We start from the raw sequence: 26,489 nt of genomic DNA, 5'->3' as shown, positions 1-26,489 counted from the left end.
TCAATAGTTTGTCTACTTATTATTATCATTTGCTGCCTCTTTTACACAAATATAGGGCTAAAATGCCATGATTAGGTTGACCATCTTATAAGTACACGTGATGAGGGCAAACTAAAAAAATAATTGAGAATTAAAAATAACCGACTGCAGGCGATTAAGGTGCAAGTAAAACTAATGAAGTTTAGGTATAAGGATATAATATCCAAAAATGATACAAAAAGAGATTTAAGTAAGATAAGACGCGTGCGGCGCTATGGCAGCCGCTGGAGCTAATGGTCGGTGGTGGGGCTCATGCCCCCGGCGCCCGCGCCCCGCGCAGGAACCTGTTGTCGTAGACATGCTGGGGGCCCGTTGGAGGGAGCTGATGTTTACATCGCATTGATCAGATACTGAAAGTTTAATCTTTTTAATACCCGATATATCTAAAGAATCGGGTTCAGGATTCCCTAATCCTAATTTATTCTTAAGGTTTTCAGTAATAAAGCAAGACTGGCTGCCGGCATCAAGGACAGCCCGCGCTACGTATTCAGCATTTGTGTTAGGATTGGATACCTTTATTAAAGCGGTACCAAGAATAACCTGTTTGCCTGAGCGAACTGATAAAGCCTTATGCGGTTGGTTGACTACTTCAAGGTCATTTGATGTACCAACCGTGGATGTCGTCACAAGCAAGGGTTTGGATGCGTTATTTTCTTTATGCAGTAATGTATTATGCTTCTTATGACATAATCTGCAATCTCCTAGTCTACAATTATGTGATTCATGTCCGCGTCGCAAACAGTTGGTGCAAAGTTTCAACTTTAAGGCTTCGCTCCACTTGCTTTCGAGCGGTAAAGACTTGAATGACTCACAGTCTATGATTCTATGACCCTGACTACACATGGGACACGATATGACTGCAGCTTTAGAGGTACTAGATGCAATAAAGCTTTTTGAAAATTTATTATGTGTGAATGGGCCTTTATGTTCATTAGGTGTGAATGCGCCCTTATGTTCACTTTTTTGTTGACTGTCTTTATGAATATGAGAAACGCTTTTGTCATGTCTGTTAGCTAAAGTTGTTTCTAAAATGTCCGCCCGATTGCGAAGAAACTCGATAAATTCGTCCAAGAGTGGCAAGTCGGAGAGATTATTTCTGTACTCCTCCCACTTACCGCTAGTGGTCGAGTCCAGTTTGCTGGACACCATGAATATAATGAGCGTATCCCATTGGTCTACCGGCTGACCGAGCGTGGTCAGCGCTCTCAAGTTTTTTGTTACTAGATCAATTAGGTATCTTAACGATTTATGAGATTCTCTAGTCAAGGGTTCTATTTTAAAGAGAGCCTTCAAATGATTATTAATGAGAATTTTCTTATTGTTATATCTCTGGCATAACAAATCCCATGCGACCTTGTAATTTTGTGACGAAAATTCAATAGACTTGATGACAAGGGCCGCGCTCCCTTCTAAGGAGGATCTCAAATAATGGAATTTGTTTATGTCAGGGATAGTTTCATTATTATCAATTAACGACTCAAACGTATCTCGAAATTCCAACCACAAAAAATAATTGCCGTCGAACGTCGGTAATTTGATAACAGGTAATTTTATGTTTACGTTATCCTGACGCGAGCAACTACTGTACGAACTTTGTTTATCCTCATTATTTTTAGGTCGCGATTTTAATAATGTCTGAGCACTGGCAAGACTACTATAAAACCTGCTTTCTGTTTTCTCTCTCTCTCGAAATTGTTCATCAGGACTAGCATAAGATAACTCTATTTGACTTTGACATTTTTCAAAGTCAGAGAACAATGCTTCCATTTTTACGCTTCGCAAATTCAATTCATTAAATTGCGCTTCGGAAATTTGCTCAGTTTTTATCCTTTCCAACTCTGCAATAAATTGTTCAAAATGTGTCAATCTACCTCTAATTGAACCGCGCTGTTTTATTAAATCTTTAAGCTTTAATTCAACTTCAAGCGCTCCTATGTCTACACTGCCGTGAGGAGTGGTCGGTGGAGACATTATGTAAATTTACTAATATATTTTTATAATTTTAAAACACTAAAGTTGAAACAGATAAACAATGAGCCAACACAAACACGGTAATAAACAAGATTAAGTGAAGCGCAATCAATAAACAAGATAAGAAAACTGTGCATCAAACCAGGCAGGAGATCCAGGTGCGCGCAGGCGCCGCGCGGAAGTAGGTCAAGTCTCGCTCGAACAGCTGACGCGAGTAGGCACTAGGTACAGCCGACGCGAGCGCAGCCAGCCCGTAGGTTTCCTGGAAATGTCGGCCCGAATCGAAATGAGCTATATGCAAATATAATAAGGTATATAATGGTTTGGACCTTTGAGGAATAAACTTTATGTATTTTCACTAATGGAACGAAATAATTATTTGTTTACTCGATGTTAGGTACTTTAGGTTTATTTTATAGGAAACTAAAGTTGAAAAGAAACGAAAGATTTAAAATTGTTATTGCTTAGCAAAATAATGTATAACGTTTATAAGGATTGCTTTTTATTAAGAAAGCGCGAACTAAGGCGTGTTCGGTGCACATGCACTTATTATTTAACGTAAATAGGTAACTAAAGATAGAATTTTAAGCAGTGCAATTTTCAAGATGCAATGCAATAAGCACTTTATGACTTATATATTAAGGTTGATTAGCTCCAACGTTTAATAATTTGTAGATTTAAAATATTTTGATTTAATTGTTGATTTTTATGCTGTAGGTATGGAATAAAGGCGCGTAGCAACAATAGCGAAGAATGCACAATAGATAAGAAAGATGATTTGCAGAAAGAAGAATTATGAAAATATTTTTTTAAATTTAGTAAACTAAGTACGAAAATCAAAACTAGGCAGGGTAAAGAGGTAAAAGGTAAGGATTGAGCACTCCCCTGGAAGAAGATCGATGTGGAGACACGCGTCGCTTGCAGTCCAAAGGTCGCGCGCCGCAGTCTCTTTGTCTGCGCTTCTGGAACGTTCCGCCTTCCCTGTTGCTAGATCGCGTACGCGCAGATGTTTTGAGGTTTTTAGTCCTGTCACGGTCGCCAATAACTTGCAGGCGATTAAGGTGCAAGTAAAACTAATGAAGTTTAGGTATAAGGATATAATATCCAAAAATGATACAAAAAGAGATTTAAGTAAGATAAGACGCGTGCGGCGCTATGGCAGCCGCTGGAGCTAATGGTCGGTGGTGGGGCTCATGCCCCCGGCGCCCGTACAGTGTATCACACAGGAACAAAAAAATTACACGTGATATGTTCCTATCCCCCCACCCCCATGATGATATTTCGTGATTTTTCCATGACTCCCTCGCCAGTCCCCCCTATACAGTATGACGTGATTAATGGTCGCCCCTCTAAGATTGTTTAAAAAATGAGCGCATCTTGCCATTAAATGTAATAGTTTGGCAAGTTTTTAATGTAACAAAATTAGTTTAAATTGTTTTTTTTTTTTCAAAAATAAATAAAAAAAAAACTACAACTAACATGAGCAATAATATGAGCGTGCTCTACGCATTGGTAGCTACAGATATTCTTAGCTGGTTATCCAAGTCGCCTAACAGCCAATACAAAGACAAAACCTTTAGGCATCAATATCATCATTATAAATAATTAAACTATTCCTTGGGTCGTCTCAAATGAATCCTTTAACGTGAATAAAATGTGTGCAAAGTAAAATGCTAATTTTTGCTTCTGTGCGTGAGTAGCGTTAAAAGTGTTCCACATTAAGTATTAATGAACGTAATTCCCAGCGCGAGTTGTCCATTTTCCTCATTTCCTGAGATATAGGTACTAAGAAATACGTATATCTCGGACAATGAGGTAAGTGAGTGTTTGTAATCGAGGATGAAACATCCTTTTGTCCTTGAATATTGTTATCTAAATTCTTTAGCCTTAGGGCCCATTTACAAGGTGCATGCGATTAGGGAAATCCTAAAACTTATGAAAAGAAGAAACTAGCCATAAACTTGCCATACCACATTGACGTACAAATGTGGCATCTGAATGACTGACAGTTTCCGTTAAAAAAAATAGTCACTATTCTAAGCAATAGAAGGAAGAAACCCCTAGTCTATATAGAGCGCGCGCATCAGACTGCGCGACCAGTGGGCTCAACGCAGCCGGACAGACCACACTGGTAATAGTGGTCAATGCTTCGTAACAATAATAAATAACAGAAATACAAACAAGTGAGCGTGATGATCAATAAACTGCTGCTGGTTTGCGCAGCTTTGTCGTGTGCGCTGGCGCATCAACACCACGACCATGCAGGTTATTTTTTTAATATTTAACAAAATTGACAAAGCGGACCCCAGGCTCTCACGAGCCATACCGAATGCCGGGATAACGCTAGGAGGATGGATGGATTTAACGAAGTTGGTCACCAGGATACGAGGTACGTACTCTTAGCCAAATGCACAAATGCTTACGATAATGTCTCTATCGCTCTTTGGCGCGACAGAGCAAGTAAAGACCATAAATCACGCACTTTCGAACCCTCATAGGTAAGTATTTAAGCTGATGCCTCCTACTAGTGATTCGGTCAAACTGTGTTTTTTTAAAAAAAAAATTAAATCCAAATAAAAAGAAATGCCGTTTGATACCTTAGGGTAAGGCGCTTTGCGCACACTAGCGTCCCCTCCCCCACCTGACGCAACCCCCCTTTTTACTCTAAAATATGTCCCAAAATTTAGTTTTTTTTTTAATTTTTGGGGAAAGTATACATTTTAGAAAAAAGTTATTCCCAATAAGAAAGGTCTGTATAATGTTTTTTTAATATCATGCACTATTTTCATGTTATATATATATATATGTATGTTAGTTTTTTTTTTAATTTTTGGGGAAAGTATACATTTTAGAAAAAAGTTATTCCCAATAAGAAAGGTCTGTATAATGTTTTTTTAATATCATGCACTATTTTCATGTTATATATATATATATATATATATATATATATATATCTATATATATAAACAGCAAAGTCCTGAGTGCCTGACTGACTTAAATCAAGGCACAGCCCAAACGCTGGTGCTAGAGAATCCAAATTTGGCACGTGGGTTACTTATAAGGTCTACGAACCCGCTAAGAAAGGATTTTTCATAATTCATCCCCTAAGGGGGTGAATGGGGTGTCCAACATTTGTATGAGGATCTGCCTTTATTTTGAGAATATGAGCTTGAAACTTCGTATAAAGACTATAAAGGTAATAATATTAATTAAAATGGAAAGAAACTAATTTCAGCGTTTTTGGATTTTTATCCTTTAAGAGAGTTCAATTGAGGCTGGCTGGAGTTTGTATGGGAAATGGGGAAAAAGTTTTATTTCAAGTTACAGGCTTGAAACTTGGTAAAAATGTACTCCAGAAGGGCAAGAACTAGTAGCTTGATAAACTTTGACAAAATTCAGAAATTAAACCACTACTAAACATACTTACTATTTCATTAAGTACGAGTTATATAACTTCAATAAGCTAATTCACGAATATGGTAAGTGCTACAAAAAAATGCAAATAACCTTTTTTGTTTAAAATTTAATAAAAATAATTCTTTCATAGACTTTTTTTTTCTTAACTCTGATACTTTTCTCAAAAATGAAGAAAAAACGTAATCCGGGACCTATTTCGTGCTAAAAGGGAGTGTTGCGTCAAGGGCTCAAGGGGACGGTAGGGGACGCTAGTGTGCGAAAAGCACCTTACCCTAAGGTACCACACTACATTAAAGTTTAGCGAGATTTTTTTTTTAATTTCCCATACATTCGAACACAACTTGACCGAATCATATAGGTGGACCCTATTTAACCGTAGGCATATAAGATATATTAGTAGTTTTAAACTTATTATATATATTGATAACCAGGGTACGTAGCCGAATGGCACAAACGCTCACGAAACGAAACGCTCGTAGATATCTATCTCTATCGCTCTTGCGTATTGGCGCGACATAGCCAGACTACCTTTCGCGGCACGTGTGTGTGTTCAATAGTGTTCTTTGTCTGATTACCTATGCTATAATAAAATTGATCTACTATTGTTTTAGTACATAATTATACTTTTTTTGTCACACTATGTATGACATTAAAGTCTGTCATTTAAAGGTGCATTGTTGTGTACAATACAATAAATTAATTGGAGGAACTTACGCAAACCAATCCAAAAATTAAATTGTATTTTGTAATAGGGTCAATGTAGGTATTTAACTTTTAACTTTACTAACATTCTAATGTAGCGATTACCAATAGGTACAAATGGCGTCGTGACAGTGGTGGGTTCCTTAACTAGGTACCTAATCCCTTGTTGTACCTATCCATACTAATATTATAAATGGGAAAGTGTGTGTGTCTCAAGCGCGGATCCAGCTTCGTGCCCAGGGGGGGGTCACGTGGTAAAAGCCCTGGATCCGCGCATGGTGTGTCTGTTTGTTTGTCCGTCTTTCACGGCAAAACTGAGCGACGAATTGGCGTCATTTTTTAAATGGAGATAGTTGAAGGGATGGAGAGTGACATAGGCTACTTTATGTCTCTTTCTAACGCGAGCGAAACCCCGAGCAAAAGCTAGTTGTTAATAAATCCAATTGCTAGAGAAAGAAAATATGTAAGTATTTCCATTCCCTTGTTTAATGTTGTGCATTACTCGTATGTTTCAGTCTCTTCAAAGCCCGAGCCGTCGGCTAAACCCCAACCGCCCGCGGCAACGCCAAAGCCCGGCTCTCCCACCAAGCCCTCAGCCCCCGGCCCCGTGACGGTGACGCCGGCGGGCGCGGTCCGCGGCTCGTGGATGGACTCGCGGCTCGGGCGCCGCTTCCAGGCCTACCGCGGCATCCGCTACGCGCAACCGCCCGTAGGAGAACTACGATTCCAGGTTTGTTCTCTTATGTTATGACGTGTGGTAGTCAAGTGTGTAAGTGAACTTAGATTTATTTTCTGAAGAAAAAGGAAATCTTACATACAGTGAACAACACAGAATACACCCCTTAATGCACGGACAGTCTGATTCACAGCTGTATTGTTGATTGTACTAACACTATGTAAATAAATAGTGTCACTTAGTTACTCACTTTGAAACTTTCCTACAATGAAATCATGTATGATACACCTAGCTATAGGTAGGTGAAGGTACGTCGACTCGGCGTACGCAGAATAGGATCCTTCTAGTATAAGTGATGATTTCTGTACCTTGTCGCTTTTAGTCATTTGACAAATTCGTATGACTTTTCAAACAAGATGTTTTTGTGACAAGGTAAAGAAATCATCACTTATTTATGCCGGTGACTGTAATAGGTACATTTAAATAAATAAATAAATATTATATTATTATAGGACATTCTTACACAGATTGACTGAGGCCCACGGTAAGCTCAAGAAGGCTTGTGTTGTGGGTACTCAGACAACGATATATTTAATATATAAATACTTATATACATACATAGAAAATATCCATGACTCAGGAACAAATATCTGTGCTCATCACACAAATAAATGCCCTTACCGGGATTCGAACCCACACACAATACATTACATATTTATTATAAATTATAAAGAATGCGAGTAAATTTTTACGTAGGTACTTCTTTGTTGTTGTAAAAAACTGTGTCAATAAAAGGTAAACTGAGTTATTAACAAAGATAATGAAGCAAATTGATGCTACGAGTAGGGATTGCAATCCGGTCTGATATCCAATCCGGCCGGATCCGGCCGGATTTTGGTCCCAATCCGGCGGATCCGGCCGGATCCGGCCGGATTGGCCTTGAGGATTAAAAGTACCCAAATAGTTACTTTTTTTGTATGTTTTCAGCATAATATGAGAAATATGATGGTATTTTGCTTCACGATTAATAAACCAAAAGTTGAAAGCTTAGAAATCAACATTTTTACCAGGTAACAAATAAATTTTACTAAAATAATCAGTCGCAAAATAACATTCTTTCGTTCTTTTTAAACTTTCATAGGATAACAAAATTATTTTTACTGTATTGTTTTACAGTAATACCTATAGAGCTTTTAAGATACAATTAAGAACGGACATTATAATTATAACATTACCTACATGCATTATGAGATAACTATTAAAAAAAAGATAATTATGTTTTGTAGTTTTCAGCAATAGCAAATAATAGTAAGGTCAATTACTCTTGATGACTTTAATTTAGCTACTGTAGTTTTTTTTTAGTTCTTCTTTGCGAGTGAGAAAAGTTAACTATAAAATAACACAGTTAACTTTTCTCACACGCAAAGAAGAACTAAAAAAAAACTACAGTAGCTAAATTAAAGTCATCAAGAGTAATTGACCTTAGTATTATTTGCTATTGCTGAAACCACAATCTTACTGGATACCTATTAAAAATGTTCATATTTAAGCTTTGAATTGTTTTTTTATGATTCTTGTAGCAATGTGCCCCTCATACTTCTTATATCATGCTGAAAACGTTGTTGTTCGTGTAGTCCTACATCACCACAGAGATGCAAAGGGCCTTCTCAAGCTCGCGCCATGCCTTCCTATCTTCAGCTACCCTCGTGGCCTTGCTCCAGCTTGACCCGGTCGCTCGTAGTTCATCCTCAACGGACCGCTTCCATGAGTTTACAGGGCGCCCGGAGCCAAGGCTCCTTCGAGCGGCGGGTGATTTCCAGCCGAAAGAAATGGTTGCGTTATTTCGTTAGAGGGACCTCTTGGAATTGTGTGCTACCAATGTACTTTTTGTGTCGCGGTTTCCTCACTAATGGGTGTTTGCTGGCATATTATACTCAATAGGTCTTGATTTCGGATAGTGTTTGGCCAGAAAACACGAAGGATCGACCTCAGTGACATCTCCACTATTCCACATTTTGCATCCAAGCAAACAATTGCACAGATTTCACAACAGATTCAAAGACGGAAAGTTTGACGCGTCACTTGAGCACATTATTTTACTTCCAAACGGCCTAGTAATGCAAAAAAACATTCGTATTAAATTATTTTTTGATTGGAAATCAGACTGGATTTCAATCCCCTGTTAAGCTACGTTGAAATGTTAGCGTAAATGTTATTTTTTTGCACTATTCTAACATATTAAATTACATTCTCGGATCCGGTACCGGATCCGGCGAATTTCACCGGATCCGGTAGCATGAAAAAAGCACCGGATCCGGCCGGATTACCGGATCCGCCGGACTGGATTGCAATCCCTAGCTACGAGTGTTTACGAAGAGGTCTTACATTAAATCCTGAACGAAGCACATTAATTTTATAATTGAATCCTGAGTATGGCGAGGGATTCAAAATATAATCCTGAGCTTAGTGAAGGATTTAATAATCCCTTTCTCTGTTAACATGACGTTCCTTCTTCATTTATTTATTCTTTCATTTCACAGCCTCCAGTTGACATGACGACATACCCATCAGAAGTAGATGCCAGTGCAGATGGACCTGCATGTCCGTTGCCTGTCGAACCCGGAGAGTACTACGTTGACGAGGACTGTCTTAGAATCAATGTCTACACTCCGGGAAACAACAGGTAAAAAGGAATTGTCTTCTTATTTCACCACTTTCAAGGTAAGTAATAGCCTCATTTAAACAAGTTAGTGGGAATAAAGAAACTCACCTGAGCCACCATTTCCTTCGTCTAACCTAGATTTACTTTAATCCCTTGTGTGAGATTTTCAGTTGTCCATGTTTTCTTGATCCGTTGTTTTACTTGTTTCCAGTGGTCGTAAGCTGCCAGTGATCTTTTTCATCCACCCGGGCGGTTTCTACTCGATGACCGGACGTTCCGACCTCTTTGGGCCTGACTATCTGCTTGATAGAGATATCGTGTTGGTTACCATCAACTACCGACTGGCCTCTCTTGGTAACCACAATATTTATTTAATTTTCTAATATTGAATAGATTTGATGTAAGTATTTACGTCAAACAGTGCCAATGACTGATTTCATTGATAACTGGAGTAATTTTAAAACTCGACTTTAAAGGTACGCCCATATTGTTACCTTTAAGAAATTATACGGATATGTAGCTGGCGGTGTAAGGCCTAATAAAGTACTTATACGATGTATAAAGCCTGTAGTAGTTTCTCCGTTTATAATTCATATTTTTCCAGGATTCCTGAGCACTGGTGACGCAGTAGCACCTGGCAACAACGGCTACAAGGACCAAGTGTCGGCGCTCCGTTGGGTCAAACGAAACATTGCTGCGTTCGGTGGTGATCCGGGAAAGGTCACTATAGCTGGATGTAGTGCTGGATCTATCAGTGTCATGTTACACATGATTTCTCCTATGTCCAAAGGTACCCGCCACATTTTGGGCATTATTTTATCCAAATACTGCTCAATGTGAAAATTTCTAATGGTATTCTCGGAGTTTGACGACTCTTTCGTGTTATCTAATAGTTCAATGATATTTCCAGGATTGTTCCATCGAGGTATTGCCATGTCCGCTTCCCCCATGGGTAAGGAACCACTGCCCTCGCACCAAATGAATTTAGCGCAAAAACAGGCAAAGATCCTCAATTGTCCCACCAATTCATCGCGAGCCATTGTCGACTGTTTAAAGACTAAGTCCTGGCAAGAAATGGGCAACTCGCTTTTAGGATTCTGGGATGTAAGTTCACATGATTTATCCTAAAATGGTTATATACCAATCATTTCGATTAGTAGGTACTAATATTATGACACAATTACCTTTTTCTTTCAGCAATTTGGCTTCGATCCCATAGGTTTCTGGAACCCTGTTGTGGAACCTGACGTAGGTCAGCCGCGCTTCCTCGCCGTGCAGCCTGATGAGGCAGTACGCAAGGGCCACATGCATGCAGTACCGCTGCTTATTAGCCAGACCGAGGACGAGTTTTACTGGAAGGCATTTAGTAAGTTACATTTAGGTACATGGAAAAATTCTATCTGATTTTGCAGAAGAAGTACCTACCTTCTTAAAGACAAAACCTGGCCTAGGCTACCGAAACCTGTTCTCATCTCAGTTTAGATTAATTTGTCTTAGCTCAGCGAGGTTAATATATACCAGTAAGATGGCTGCGGCAACATTCATTGTTGAAACTAAGTTATAAGTCTAAATTTCCTGTTTCTTTATAGGTGTCACAAAGAACAAAACTGTGATGGACCGTATGAATGCCGAATGGGAAAAAATAGCACCTATTTCGTTTGCTCTTCCCGAGAAGAATTCTGCAGCAGCCAGCCGTCGTCTCAAGGAGGTGTATCTAAGCGGCAAACCAGTTACAAACACTCCTAAGAGTAATAAAGATCTTGGAAAGTTGTATGGGGACAGCTGGATAGGACTTAACGTGCACAGGTATTATGCATAGCATATTCTTTCAATTGATGGTCTCGAACTGCCTACAAAAGTACCATTAATGCCATCTTCATATCTATGAGTCATGAATAATTGAATAATTGGATGCTTACAACAAAATTTTCTGTTGCAGGATGGCAAACTTGATGTGTCGGCACTCGCCACAGCCAGTATGGTACAGCGTCTTCAGTTACATTGGTAACAACAGTTTCTACGAGGATCCGCAAACTGGAAAGCCTGCAGGTGAGTTCTGAAGCCATGAAAACAAACTGATAAGTAGGTACCTCAGTCTACATTGAGTGACGACTAAGATTGGAGATGGGATTATTACTTATATCAGAGTATTTTCTAGATGGAAACAATTGGGTACCTAGATTGGGTATACATTCCCTACGCACTGGCACTCGGGTAACAACCATGCAAAGGATGTTAGTGCTTTCGTTTCATTTCTGTCTTACGCACAGTGTACTGTTGGGCAAAACTAAAGTTTTTGGTATAATTCTAGGCGCAGCGCACCACGACGATCTGATCTACCTATTCTCCATGAGTTACTTCCGAACTCCGATCAAGGCTCGCTCGCCGCCGCTGCCCGCTCCACAAGATCATATCATCGTCGAGCGCATGACCGCCATTTGGTACACCTTCGCCAAACATGGGTAAGCAACAGTACATTATTACTATCAAGACGTTGTCGTATCTGGTTGTTTTGAATGTCACAGATGTGTGTCATGTCATGATAGATAGATAGATAGATAATCATTTATTCATCACACAAGGTAATAGGTACATTTAAAATATGTTTCAACTAAAGGCATACATTTAATTGTTATGATGATTTTCTGATAATGACTGAGTTTGTGTGTGTTCCAGTATATGTATTAATTATAAAATAAACATGATTCTACCCCCAGGGACCCGAACCCTCGTGAAGCCGAGTTGCCGGAGCTGTCCTCGCTCCACTGGCCAGCTATGAAGCCCGAGGACAGGAAGTACCTGAAGGTGGACCGCCAGTTCTCCGTGCACGAGAAACTGCACGAGAACCAGCTGCAAGTCTGGGACGAGCTCTACCCCATGCAGTTTTAAATTGACTGTAAATACTGTGATAGAGTCATACCAAGCAGTTGGCAGCGACTTTGACACTCAAACTACTAGGAAATAATAAGATTAATTAAATCCTTTCTCAGACGGGGCTATCAAAATCGTTGCTTACTTATTTTGGTTTGCCTCTACAAGCCAAGGCTGTGCCTAAATCTAAGAATAAATATTACTAAATATATAAAATTCATCTAATTGTTTTATTGCATTGCCAGTAGTGAGAAAATAAGGTAAATTAGAGAGACTTTCAAGCGTTTCGGTAAAAGTTGCGGCCGGCGGAAGTAGTCTGAAGTAGTCTTTAACCTTGCTGGTTAAGTATCATGACAATATTTTCTGACACATATGCATAAGATATAAAAATTAGCCTTGAGAATTTAAGGAAAGTTAGTGTAATTCGTTCTAAAAATGGCCTTTTGGCCAAAAAATGGCCGACGGGCGAACCAGAAAATATGCAAACTATCATGTCAATACTAACTCTGCATTAATAGTATTTTATGCAACTGGTGGTTAAAAGAGGTCAAAAAAGGTGAGTGGCGTGGGTAACAATTTGAGGCGAAGCCGAAAATTGTTAATAAAGACGCCACGAGCATTTTTTGACTCAGTTAAACACCGTTGCATACAATACTTTTTCTACGACCAAGCACTTATTTTGAAAGAAAATTATAAATTCAACAAATACCTACTTTCAGTCATCTTAGTTATCTAGGTGGACCGCCTACCATTTTGAATATGCAGTTTGAGTGCAAACATGAAAATAAAACTGTCTATGGTATGGTTCTTTGAAGCCTGGCCACTAAGACGAATCGAGCCGAGTTGAATCGAGTTCTCATACATTTGAATGCGATTCGACGCGTCGCCAATGAACGCAGCAGAAAACGAAGGAGTCTCGACTCTGCGAATTGGTTTGTTAAGTTGGTAGCAATGTATTTACTGAACTGTAAAACAGCTATATCGTGCGACTGCTACTAAATGTTTTCAGGGTATAGACTAGATAGACTTGTCCTGACATCTTTTATGTAGGGTTTTAAAGTTCTATGCACGACCTTGTAACTCACGAATAACAGTACGGGAGTAGAAAAAAAAAATTAGGAATGTCTGGCGGCTCTGAGATCTTAGTCTATTGCTTTTGCTAACAGCGAGTTACGGGGTTTTTTAAAGGATTTATTTAAATGATTTATTTCGAAAATCATTTTATTAAAAAAAAAACCCATTCCGGATAAACACAAAATCCAAAAGGCGACAAAAATGTACCTACCTACCTATGTAAAATCCCGTTGAGTTACAAAATTTATATAATTAAGAGGTCCCTACTAACATATGTATTATATGTATTTTATAATGGACGTGCCTTTTTTTTTTTAATTATAAGTGGGGAAATGCTTTACGCATACCTCCCCGGCGCGGGGAGGACGGGCCGGGATGGTTATGTGGGACTCCCTGCTGCGGGCTAATGAGGCCCCAGGTATACCCACTAAAACCCCCCTACGTTCCACCTTTGTGCTGTAGCGGTGGCCTGCAGGAACGCTTACGCTTCACTACTGGAGCACCACCAGCACCGGTCCGCATCGCGGATCTCCGCCTCCGCCGGCACCTCTTTGCCTCGCCCTTTTCAGGGCCGTTATTACGGCCGCCACCTCGGTACCTCAGATTGTACTGATGGCTGTCCCCGTACCTGCCATCCTGAGGTCATGGGCGCCAGAAGAGTTCCGGTGCCCAGCGGTGGAAATGGTCTTTGGTTCCACCGCTAACCACGTCGGCCGCAAAGGATAGGGAGAACGGCGCACCGTAATACCGGCACTCCTCTTCCCTTGCGGCCCCACCAATGCCGCTACAGCGGAGCGGCCCCGCCAAGGTCGCAGGGGGTAGGGAGAGTGGCGCACCGTTATACCATCACTACTCCCCCTCCGATCCCACCTCGGCTACCGTGGGAGGGCGCAGAGCGGCATCCCATACTGCCGGATCTGACCCTCCCACTGCAGTCCTCCCAGACGCGTCTTAAGTGGGCTTTACAAGCCCACTTAGAGCGACCACCTCGGGCCAGCCAGCTCCCCAAACAGGCCGGCCCTGGGTACCTCTTAGCTTCACCGTGGGTGACCAGTCCACGGTTACTAAGTCCCCCTATACCACGGCAAGGTGGGCACCCTACTCACCCTAGGGGGGGATAATGGACGTGCCTATTCTAACTTAGTCTTATAATGGAATGACGACCCCTAGTCCATGTACAGTGCATAAACCTAATAACTCTAATAAGGGCGAATCTCTTAACGGTGGTTAGTGTACAACATTATAAATGTAATTACATAAAATTTAAATCTATCTATTAAGCCAATTTTTTTATTTATAAGTTTTTAGCATTGGTGTTCATATTTTATAAGGTTTTAAATAGTATAAGTGTTTTTATTGTTTTTCACCACACCAACTGGTAAAGGCATTCTTTGCTATTCGAAAACAGATAGCAAAATTGCATTTTATCCACAAGGGGGCAAAGTAATTTCATGCAAATTTTAACCCGATGTCTTAATATGTCTGCTAGATTTTACCCTATAAATGATGATTTTGAATCAAAAATATTGAATAAATTGATGAATTTGATTTATTTTGATGTTTTATAATCGGTATTTTGTTCGTGTTGGTGTGGTGAAAAATGTTGTGTTTCACTCGGTGGCAAAGTTTGTTTAACCTTCGTGCCTTGATACCCTCGCAACGCTCAAGATTCCACTTTTTGAACCACTCGCTACGCTCGCGGTTCAATATTGGAATCTTTCGCTTGCTCAGGTATCAATATTGGCACGTGCGGTTAAACAACTACTTTGCCCCCTTGTAAAACAAATAACTATTAATGTGTTATTGAATGTTTTAATACATTTTAATTCGTTATTTCCTTAAATTAAATTAGAAAAAAAAAATCTATACAAAATAATTCGACCCGCAATGTAACGCAAACACACTCGCGCCTATTTACAGAAAATGAAGACTAACTAAACAACACCTCTTAATTAGTGATAATACTAATGAATTATACAATGTCTGTCTATCGCTTATAAGGCTTACATTACTGTAGAGCGCGCGCAGACTGCACGACACAACCAGTGGCAGTGCACAGTGGGCTCAACGCAGCCGAGCAGACCACACTGTCAATAGTGTCCATGTTTCATAACAATAATAGAACGAAGCGAGCGTAATGATCAATAAACTGCTGCTGGTTTGCGCAGGTTTGGGATGTGCGCTGGCGTATCAACACTACGACCATGCAGGTTTTTATTTTAATATTTTACTATATAAGGTCCCGCTCCCGAATCATAATATTTTTGGGTTTACATTATTTTCAGTAGTCGTAATAGTGTTACGAATTTCCTTTTCGTACGTGTATCGACTCAAACTGACAAGAAATGACCCCCTTCTCGCACTGGTGCGATAAAAAAGCACCATCTGTACTGAAAAAAAATGCATAGGTACTCTTATGTTTCAGATTTTTCAATGCCCAAGCCCTCGACTAAATCCCAAACGCTCGCGGCTCCTGTCAACCCCCCGCCCGCCACCAACCCCTTGCTCCCCGCTAACCCCGCACCCCCGGCTAAAGCAGAGTTTTGGACCGAGCCCTCAGCCCCCGGCCCCGTGACGGTGACGCCGGCGGGCGCGGTCCGCGGCTCGTGGATGGACTCGCGGCTCGGGCGCCGCTTCCAGGCTTACCGCGGCATCCGCTACGCGCAACCGCCCGTAGGAGAACTACGATTCCAGGTAATTCGATAATATAAGTACTTACATCAGCGGGCATAGCACATTAGTTGTGGAACTTATGGATAAACTTTATCGCATCGATGCGTCCCTATCGAATTTAGAAATAGTGCAAAAAGAGCGGCCTGACGTATATCGTGTGCTTGCCTGCCAGGAATGCGTAGGTACATACATACCTACCTACAAAAAACATTAGACCGTACTTTTTATACTTACCTGCGTCAGGTAAAGTATAAAAAGTTTCAACTAACCTAATTAACTGATAAACCTTGTTTAATTATTCACTTTGGTTTTCTTATGATATCAATATCATGTGTAAGGCACTGGTCCCACCAAAAGCGAGTAAGCGATGAGCTATCGGCGATAAATATTATTATAGGACATTCTTACACAGATTGACTGGGGCCCACGGTAAGCTCAAGAAGGCTTGTGTTGTGGGTACTCAGACAACGATAATAATATAATATAAATACTTACATACATAGAAAACATCCATGACTCAGGAACAAATATCTGTGCTCATCACACAAATAAATGCCCTTACCGGGATTCGAACCCGGGACCGTGGCGCAGCAGGCAGGGTCACTACTGACTGCGCCAGACCGGTCGTCGAAGGCGATAGAAACGAACAAACGATAGTCGCTCCCGTGTAATTAAAAGAGACGCGATGATAGCGCGAGCGAGTTATATTCGTCTCCGAGCGATGAACCATAAATCGCTCGCTCTCTCTTTTGGTGGATCTTGCCAGCAAGCGCTGCTTATAGCGCCGGTTAGGAGGTTGACACAAACACGATAGTTAGTAGCAGTTGCATATAATCTCCCATAGATACATACATTGTCAGTACTTCAGCTAAAATTAGTTATTTGTTATACAAGGGGGCAAAGTTGTATTTTAACGCCGAGTGTGGAATTGAAAAACGAGCAAGTGAAAGGATTCTATAGTTGAACCACGAGCGAAGCGACATGTAATTTCGAGGAATAGAATCCTGAATTTTATAAGTTTTTTAACACACGAGAAGTAAAATACATTTGCACCCGAGTGTAACACAAAACTTTTCCCTCACTATAGCAAGGAAACTACAACTGAAAAAATGCGTTTATCACTGCTTCCAGTAGTTCCACAGGTGGTAAATCATCTTTATTACTAGATTCACCTAATTTTTATCAATTTTAAAGCAGTTAATTTGACTTTATGGTCAAGGTTAAAATTACTTTACCCACTAGTGGATAAAATGCGTTTTTACCCGCTGGTATTAAAGGACAAAACACGTGTTTCCGAGCTAGTGAGGGGAAAAGTTATTTGTTTTACAAGGGGGCAAAGTTGTTGTTTAACCGCACGGGCCAATATTGATACCCGAGCAAGCGAAAGATTCCAATATTGAACCGCGAGCGTAGCGAGTGGTTCAAAAAGTGGAATCTTGAGCGTTGTGAGGGTATCAAGGCACGAAGGTTAAACAAACTTTGCCACCGAGTGAAACACAACATCTTTCACCACACCAACACTATGAAAATATGAACTGTAAAACATCAAAATAAATAAAGTACTTAAATTTATTTAACATTTATGATTCAAAATCATCATTTATACGTGAATTCCAACACCCAGCTTTAGACATCAAGTTAAAATTTGTATGAAATTACTTTGCACTCTTGTGGATAAAATGCAATTTTGCTATCAGTTTTCGAATAGCAAAGAACGCCCTTATCAGTTGGTGTGGTGAAAATATAATTAATTAGCCTACGTGCTACTGAGAGGCAATCCCTTATCGTGAGGTGTTTTCTGTATTTTAATTACTACTACGTTGTCTAAGTACGTGATCAATGTATATGTGTATGAATTGTATAGTATAGCCTCTCACACATGTGCGATATACGATATGTATCTATAATACCTACGTCACCCATCCAGTTACCTACCTATCATTGTCTACGTCTAATAGTTACTAATTACTAACTATATATGTATCAATATGTATCTTCACATACTTATTATAAAGAATATGAGTAAACTACGTAGGTACTTCTTTGTTGTAAAAAAACTTGTGTCAATAACAGATAAAAATGATAATATTGATATCAAACAAAATAGTTTACTTTTTCAAAGTAATTTTTAAGAAAAAAAAAACCGCCGCTTTTGGGTTCTGGTGGAAGGTATTTGCGAATGTTGGATTATGTAGAAATATGTAGGTAATTTTTAAAACTGCTTTCAATATAAAATAAATCTTTGATTATTTGATGGAAACACAAAAATGAAATGAATATACGTATACCGTTAAAGTTTGAGGAGTTTCCTCAATTCCTCATGAATCCGACATCCGATTACATATTAAGAAATCGAGCTTGACAGAATTTGACTTGAAAACTCAATATGTAAGCATAACAAAGAGAACAAATCTTCTAACAAATAAATGTCACTAAGTATTCTGAACTTAAATGCATGCTGTTATTATAAAAATACGAAAGTCACTATAAGTGTGCCGTTCAAATTTTTAGGAGTTCCGTTCTGATCATCATCAGAAGTTCCACTGCACCAAATGTTCTGAAAGTAAACGCACTGTTCCTATAAAAATACCAAAGTCATTATTAGCGTGCCGTTCAGATTTGAGGAGTTCCGTTCTGATCTTCATCAGCAGTTCCACTGCACCAAATGTCACTGTTCCGTACGTAAATGCATTCTGTTCTTATAAAAACACAAAAATCACCATATGTACCTATACCTTTCAGATTTGAGGAGTTCCCTCGATTTCTCCAGGATCCCATCTTTACTTTCAATTTGTAGAGGTTAACGATGTTCATAAGTATTCCAAATTTCAAAGCGATAGCATAAGTAGTTCTCGAAATATTTAATAATGTGACAGACAGACAGACGGACAGAGCGGTGCCATAAGGGTTCCTTTTGTACCTTTTTGGTACGGAACCCTAAAAATACAGACGAATTGAGAACCACGTTCCTTGAGATTTGGGTGCGGCGACTGCGGCGGTTAAAAAATACGTGCTATTTGCTTTGTGCATGACGACTAGTCTGTCCTAGCGGGTAGTGATAGTGATCCTGCCTGCTACATCGCGGTCCTGGGTTCGAATCCCGGTAAGGGCATTTATTTGTATTATGGGCACTAGAAATTGGTTCATGGGTCATGAATATTTTCTAATGTAAGTATTTTTAAATTATATTCCTAAGTAACTCATATCGTTGTCTGAGTATCCACAACACAAGCCTTCTTGAGCTTACCGTGGGACTCCGTCAATCTGTTTAAGGATGTCCTGTATCTTTTGGCGTAGAAACTCTAGGTCCATGGGGTCCCAGCGCGAACAAGTTGTTCACAGAAATCGCGAAGCATCTGGTTGAGGTAACTGGTGACCGAAGAGCTGGCGACTTCCTCGCACAACTGTCGCTAGTATCCTTGGTAGAATGCCTCAAGGGCCTATTTTAGACATTCGCTAATTTTTAGGGTTCCGTACCTCAAAAAGGAAAAACGGAACCCTTATAGGATCACTCGTGTGTCTGTCTGTCCGTCTGTCACAGCCAATTTTCTCCGAAACTACCGAACCGATTAACTTGAAATTTGGCACACATATGTAAACCTGTGACCCAAAGACGGACATGTAATTTAAATTAAGAAAATTCAATTATAGGGGCCACTTTTGGGGGGTAAAAGTGAAAATTAAAGTGAAAGTTTCTAGAACTATATTGTGTTAGTGTGGTGTTAGGTACATAATATCAAATGAAAGGGCTTTTTATAAGTATTTCAACAATATTTTTTTTAATAATTTTTAGTAAAGTAATTTTCAAGTCATTTAAGAAAATAGGCAAAAAATGACCATATATCCGAAACTACTAATCGTAAAATTTTCAAAAAAATACACGAGATAGTTTTCAATCTATAAATTACAGGAAAACCTATTAGAAATCTACAGTAAAGCGTAAGTCGGACTTAAAAGAAAAAAACTCAAATTACGAATTTCACTCACTGCCGCTGCAAGGAGTTACCAAATCTCTTGAAATTGTGTGAGCGCGTTTGAATATTACCTACATATAAACTCATTTCTGTTTCGTTATTTTTGTTTTCAAAATATTAGTTTCAAAAACATTTAGTTTCAAAATATCGATTATTCGCAAATTAAACATTTAGTTTCAAAATATCGATTATTCGCAAAAATGACTTAAGTTCCTACTAAAAAGGAGGCGCTTAAGCCCTTCTTGTAGTGTACGGAACCCTTGCAACGCGAGTACAATTCGCACTTGGCCGGTTTTTAAGTTTAGTCTTAGTTTCTTATATAATTATGTAAATAATAATATGTTCCTGTAATAGGTATTTATTTATAATATTTATGACGTAGGCCCGCCCTTGTAGTGGAGACACTGAATTGTTATTCTACGAAGGGTAAGCTATTGTGACGTTGGCTAAGGTTGTAATGCCCACAAAGTGCACCAGTAAACTATCCCGACGACCCCAACAATCTCTTTCTCTTTACCATGTTCTCTTCATTTAAACTTTATATCACAGCCTCCAGTTGACATGACAACATACCCATCAGAGGTAGATGCCAGCGAAGATGGACCGGCATGCCCATTGCCTGTCAAACCCGGCGAATACTACGTGGACGAAGACTGTCTCCGGATCAACGTCTACACTCCAAAGAACAGCAGGTAATAAGGAATTTTACTTCTCCAGTCACCAGTTGACATGACGATATACCCATCAGAAGTAGATGCCAGCGCAGACGGACCGGCATGTCCGTTGCCTGTCGATCCCGGCGAATAGGACGTGGACGATCGAGGACTGTCTTCGGATCAACATTTATACTCCAGAATATAATAGATAATTAATGAAGAACTATCTTCTCACTAAAGCATCGTGCGAGTCGTGCTGTGCTACATTGTACAGTGATTTGCTGATTTGTTAGAATAGGTAGGTAATAGCCTCATTTAGATTCTGTAACTACGATCTACTGACTACCTATTATAGCCAGAAAACGTAGTCATTAAATGCTCTTTGGTAGCCAGCGCTAGTGGAAATAGAGAAACTGTCAGCCAGCATTGGCTTCGTCTAAACCGTATAAAACATTTCTTTAATCCGTTGTTTATGATGTGCAAGTTTTCTTGATCCATTGTTTTACTTGTTTCTAGTGGTCGTAAGATGCCAGTGATCTTTTTCATCCATCCGGGAGGTTTCTACTTGATGACCGGACGCTCCGACTTCTTTGGGCCTGACTATCTGCTTGATAGGGACATCGTGTTGGTTACCATCAACTACCGACTGGCCTCTCTTGGTAACCACACTATTTTATTATATATGTAAATTGTGTGATTTTGCAGCATTCAAATAAAGCTTTTATCTATTAATAGCCTAACAAACAAGTTATTAGATTATTACTATTAAGTATTAGGTATTTCTCCTATTTTTAACCGCCTTCCAAATCTCAAGGGAAGGGGTTCTCAATTCGTCTGTATGTTTTTTTTATGTTTGTTCCTCGATATCTCCGTCGTTACTGGACCGATTTTGATTTTTTTTTTGATTGAATACATATGCATACAGATTGGTCCCATTTTTCTCAGAACCCAGTTCTGGTGGTGGGATCCTGGAGAAATCGAGGGAACTCCTCAAATCTGAAAGGCATACATATGGTGATTTTTGTGTTTTTAAAGGAACAGCATGCATTTACGTACGGAACAGTGACATTTGGCGCAGTGGAACTCCTGATGATGGTCAGAATGGAACTCCTCAAATCTGAACGGCACACTTATAGTGACTTTGGTATTTTTATAAGAACAGCAAGCACTTACGTCCAGAACAGTGACATTTGGTGCAGTGGAACTGCTGATGAAGAGTGAGCCGCCCCTGGTTAGAGTTCCGTTCTGATAATCATTCTCATCTGTAAGTACTTCAGAATCATCCAAATTTCAAAATTGGTTCATAAATGACGGAAATATCGAATAACAAACATTAAAAAATATACAGACGAATTGATAACATAATCCAACATTTGAAAGTATTTATCACCAGAACCCCAAAGGAAGGCGGTTTTATTTTCTTAAAAATAATCTTATTTTCAGGTTTCCTGAGCACTGGTGACTCAGTAGCACCCGGCAACAACGGCTTCAAAGACCAAGTGTCGGCGCTTCGCTGGGTGAATCGAAACATTGCTGCGTTCGGCGGTGACCCGGGAAAGGTCACCATCGCTGGATGCAGTGCTGGATCCGTCAGTGTCATGCTACACATGATTTCTCCAATGTCTAAAGGTACGCGCTACATTCATCCAAGTGGTCACTGCTCAACGTGAAAACTCCTAATGTATTATCTACAATATCTACGTTGTTTCCAGGATTGTTCCATCGAGCGATAGCCACGTCCGCCTCCCCCATGGGTAAAACACCACTGCCCCCGCACCAAATACATTTAGCGCAAAAACAGGCAGAGATCCTAAATTGCCCCACCAACTCATCGCAAGCTATTGTCGACTGTCTAAAAACTAAGTCCTGGCTAGAAATGGGCAACTCACTTTTAGGATTCTGGGATGTAAGTTCACGCGATTAATCCTAAAACGTATAGGTAGTACAACGGTACGTAAACGTATAGGTTTCGAGTATAGGTAGTACAACTCTTATGACGTTACTTTTTTCAGCGATTTGGCTTCGATCCCATAGGTATCTGGAGCCCTATTTTGGAACCTGACGTAGGTCAGCCGCGCTTCCTCGCCGTGCAGCCTGATGAGGCAGTACGCAAGGGAAACATGCACGCAGTGCCGCTGCTGATTAGCCAAACCGAGGACGAATTCTACTGGAAGGCATTCAGTGAGTTATATTTTAAGGAAATAATATATAGGTAGATTTTTTTCCGATTTTGCAAAAAAATTACCTTCTTAAAATAAAACCTTAACTAGGCTACCGGAACCTTTCATCCCGATTTCTGCTTTGTTATTGTTAACTCAGCTGGTATGTATATACAAACTAATAATCTAATGTATAATTCTAAACCTCATATTTATTATTTCTTCATAGGTGTCACTAAGAACAAAACTCTTCTTGACCGTATGAATGCCGAATGGGAGGAAATAGCACCAATTTCCTTTGCTCTCCCCGAAAACAACTCTGCAGCGGCCAGTCGTCGTCTAAAGGAGGTGTATCTCAACGGCGAACCAGTTGCGGACACTCCTGGGAGTAATAAAGGTCTTGGGATGCTGTATGGGGACAGCTGGATCGGACTTTCCGTGCACAGGTATTATTATTCGTAACCTAGTATGTTCTTAAAATGTCGATTGTGGCCTAAAACTGCCTAATACAGTAGCATCAGTGGTAACGGTAACAGAGAAATTGATAGGTACTTAATCGTTCCTGTGATCTGTTTCGGTGACATCAAGGTCTCATGATTTTTTTATACCACGTCAGTGGCAAACCGGTATACGGCCCGCCTGATGGAAAGCGGTCACCGCAACCTATGGACGCCCGCAACTCAAGGGGTGTCACGTGCGCGTTGCCGACCCATTAGAAACTTGTACACTCCTTTTTTGAAGGACCCCATACTGTAGTTCATCGGGATGTATGATTGTCATGATTTTAAATGTAGATAGTGTTAATGAAAGAACTTACAATTAGGCATATACATGTTCTTACAGGATGGCGAACTTAATGTGTCGGCACTCGCCACATCTAGTATGGTACAGCGTCTTCAGTTACATAGGCAACAATAGCTTCTACGAGGATCCGCAAACTGGTGAACATCCGGGTGAGTTCTAAAGCCATGAAAACAAACGGTAAATTACCTCAGTGAGTGGTGACACTGATGACTAAATTGACTATACATTGGAAAAGGAACTGGGATTATCGGATCAGTATTTTTCTTGAACACATTGAGACTGTCAATAGTAAAATTAGGAAATTCTGTTACGGATTGCAAGTACTTGTAAATGTAGCCTCCATAAAAACTGCAATATTGGCATACTATGGTTATATTTTATTCTATTTTAAGTTATGGTATTATTTACTGGGGAAACTCTGTAAATACCCCATCAACATTCATCCTACAAAAGAGATGTATAAAAATTATGTTTGGATTGAGAGATGATGAGTCATGTCGGAATATATTCATGTCCCAAGGTTTGCTGACACTTACAGGAATTTACATCTTGCAATGTTGTACTTTCATCAAAAACAACCCCTCGGAATTTCATGTCATGCAAACAAACAGACCTGTTAGAAATAAGTATATACTTAACTTACAAGTACCGGACATAAAATTGGCAATGTTACGTAAGGGGATGTATTATTCTAGTATTAAGATATACAACCATTTGCCAAACGACATCAAAATGATGTCTGGAAAAAAGTTTTAAAAAACGCTAAAGAAAATTCTAATTAAAACAAGTTTCTATAATCTAACAGAATATTTTGATTTTAATTTCGATGAAGTATTGTATAACAAATAAATTCCAAATATATGTCAATTAATCCATAGTATGTTAGTAATAATTTTATAATAAGCCTAAAAATTGTGAGAAAATTATAATGAAAATATTATTGCATGCTCTTGATGGGTAGATTATGTGTTACTCAAGAAATGTACCTTACACCTTTACTATTATTGTAAATACCATAATCTTGCAATAAAAACATTTCTGATTCTGATTCGGATTCTGATGGAAATTAAATTGGAAAACGATTCAATACCTAGATTCACTACCACTCGAGTAACGCGTAACAATCATGAACAGGACAAATATCATTGCATTCGTTCCATTTCTGTCTATGCAGTGTCCAGTTTAAATATGTGTTACCTAAACATGTTTTTTTTTTAAACTTCCAGGAGCATCGCATGAGGACGACTTGATCTACCTGTTCTCCATGAGTTACTTCCGTCCTCCGATCAAGGCTCGCTCGCCGCCGCCGCCCGCGCCACAAGATTATATCATCGTCGAGCGCATGACCGCCATCTGGTACACCTTCGCTAAACATGGGTAAGCAGATTATAGCTTCAAGTATGTCATTGTTTTGAATGTTGCGAAGTGAGTCACGTGCGTTTCAGTACCCTATGCTTTGATTGTAAGATAAACATGATATCTACCCCCAGGGACCCAAACCCTCGTGAAGGCGAGTTGCCGGAGCTGTCCTCGCTGCACTGGCCAGCTATGAAGCCCGAGGACAGGAAGTACCTGAGGGTGGACCGCCAGTTCTCCGTGCACGAGAAACTGCACGAGGAACAGCTGCAAGTCTGGGACGAGCTCTACCCCATGCAGTTTTAAGCTCTAATGATTTCGACTGTGAAATTGTGAATTCTGTGACACCAACCAGTTGTACCAATAGTCATACCAACCAAGCAGAAGGCAGAATTTTAGGAAAATTATAACGTTTGTGGTGTAAATTATAGCCTGTGTGGTGACGGGTAAAGAATTTCACCACCCCCTTTCTTCCCGTGGGTGTCGTAGAAGGCGACTATGGGATATGGGTTAAATTGTGGCGTAGGCGAGAGGCTGGCAACCTGTCACTGCAATGTCACAGTTTCGTTTTCTTTCAACCCCTTATTTGCCAAGAGTGGCACTGAAGCTTCAGTAGTTTCATGTGTTCTGCCTACCCCTTTAGGGGATACAGGCGTGATTGTATGTATGCATGTATGTATGTATAACGTTTGTTTAACCCTTTCTTAGGCAGGGCTATCAAAATAGTTGCCTAATTATTACAAACAAGTTGCCAGAATCAATCACCTCCGCTCCTTCTCTCGCTTGCTTTAACAGAAAATTAACAAAAAAAAAACATTCAGTCGAATTGAGAACCTCCTCCTTTTTTGAAGTCGGTTAAAAAGTTGGCTTATCGAGCACACATTTTATAGCATAATTATAGACGATTTTTTAAGGCTTTAATATTATAGTATTTTATGCAACAGGCGTTTAAAGGAGATCAAAAAAGACGAGTGGAGTGGGTAACAATTTGAGGCGAAGCTGAAAATTGTTATTAAGACGCCACGAGTATTATTTGACTCAGTTAAACACCGTTGCATACAATACTGTTTCTACGACCATTAGTAGAGGAGATGTAGCGTTTGGGGTCATAATAATTCCCACAGAACCGAAGTTTGGTTTTTTTAGTTCTTTGTGTGTGTCTTTTTGACATACTAAAAATATAGTGAAATATATTTGTGCAAAATGCGTTTTTTCGACCTCCAATAGTTGTATGAAAAATTACTATGAAAAAAAATCCTAAAATTTAAAAATCGTCTCTGGTATCAACTTATGGGGAATTAGGCGGCAAATTTTTTTTAAAGTTTAATGTTTAGCAAAAATATAACACTTTTTCTCTATTTTGATAAAATAAAAACTGATAAAAATCATAAATTTGATGAAGGGAAGTGATTGAAACATAAATAATCTAGTCGAACCCGTTCCCACTAGAGCTAT

The 26,489-nt window shown here is 39.6% G+C and overlaps 2 protein-coding genes across 4 annotated transcripts; both read left to right on the top strand.

Annotated features, from left to right (window-relative positions):
* The first annotated feature begins 4,082 nt into the window (after window positions 1-4,082).
* LOC125235916 (juvenile hormone esterase-like) lies at window positions 4,083-12,558 on the top strand. Of its 3 annotated transcripts, none has more exons than XM_048142562.1 (11): window positions 4,083-4,275; window positions 6,645-6,859; window positions 9,346-9,488; window positions 9,679-9,821; window positions 10,072-10,257; window positions 10,378-10,571; window positions 10,665-10,833; window positions 11,057-11,273; window positions 11,407-11,516; window positions 11,779-11,929; window positions 12,185-12,558. In XM_048142562.1, exons 1-11 carry the CDS (start codon window positions 4,203-4,205, stop codon window positions 12,354-12,356), a joined length of 1,773 nt encoding a protein of 590 aa, XP_047998519.1. In that variant the 5' UTR covers window positions 4,083-4,202; the 3' UTR covers window positions 12,357-12,558. The 3 variants fall into 3 exon arrangements, with proteins under 3 accessions (XP_047998519.1, XP_047998513.1, XP_047998527.1); XM_048142556.1 differs by having other exon boundaries at window positions 4,268-4,399; XM_048142570.1 differs by lacking the exon at window positions 4,083-4,275 and adding an exon at window positions 6,165-6,186.
* A 2,874-nt stretch (window positions 12,559-15,432) lies between these two features.
* On the top strand, window positions 15,433-25,587 carry LOC125235933 (juvenile hormone esterase-like). Its single transcript, XM_048142580.1, has 11 exons — window positions 15,433-15,622; window positions 15,838-16,106; window positions 20,609-20,751; window positions 21,232-21,374; window positions 22,159-22,344; window positions 22,428-22,621; window positions 22,728-22,896; window positions 23,104-23,320; window positions 23,718-23,827; window positions 24,905-25,055; window positions 25,169-25,587. Exons 1-11 carry the CDS (start codon window positions 15,550-15,552, stop codon window positions 25,338-25,340), a joined length of 1,827 nt encoding a protein of 608 aa, XP_047998537.1. The 5' UTR covers window positions 15,433-15,549; the 3' UTR covers window positions 25,341-25,587.
* Window positions 25,588-26,489: the final 902 nt, after the last annotated feature.

The sequence above is a fragment of the Leguminivora glycinivorella genome, chromosome 2 (genome assembly GCF_023078275.1).
Source record: "Leguminivora glycinivorella isolate SPB_JAAS2020 chromosome 2, LegGlyc_1.1, whole genome shotgun sequence".
Classification (NCBI taxonomy): Eukaryota; Metazoa; Arthropoda; class Insecta; order Lepidoptera; family Tortricidae; genus Leguminivora; species Leguminivora glycinivorella.
The sequence above is the reverse complement of the archived record's forward strand: the minus strand, read 5'-3'. Positions and strand labels throughout refer to the sequence as shown.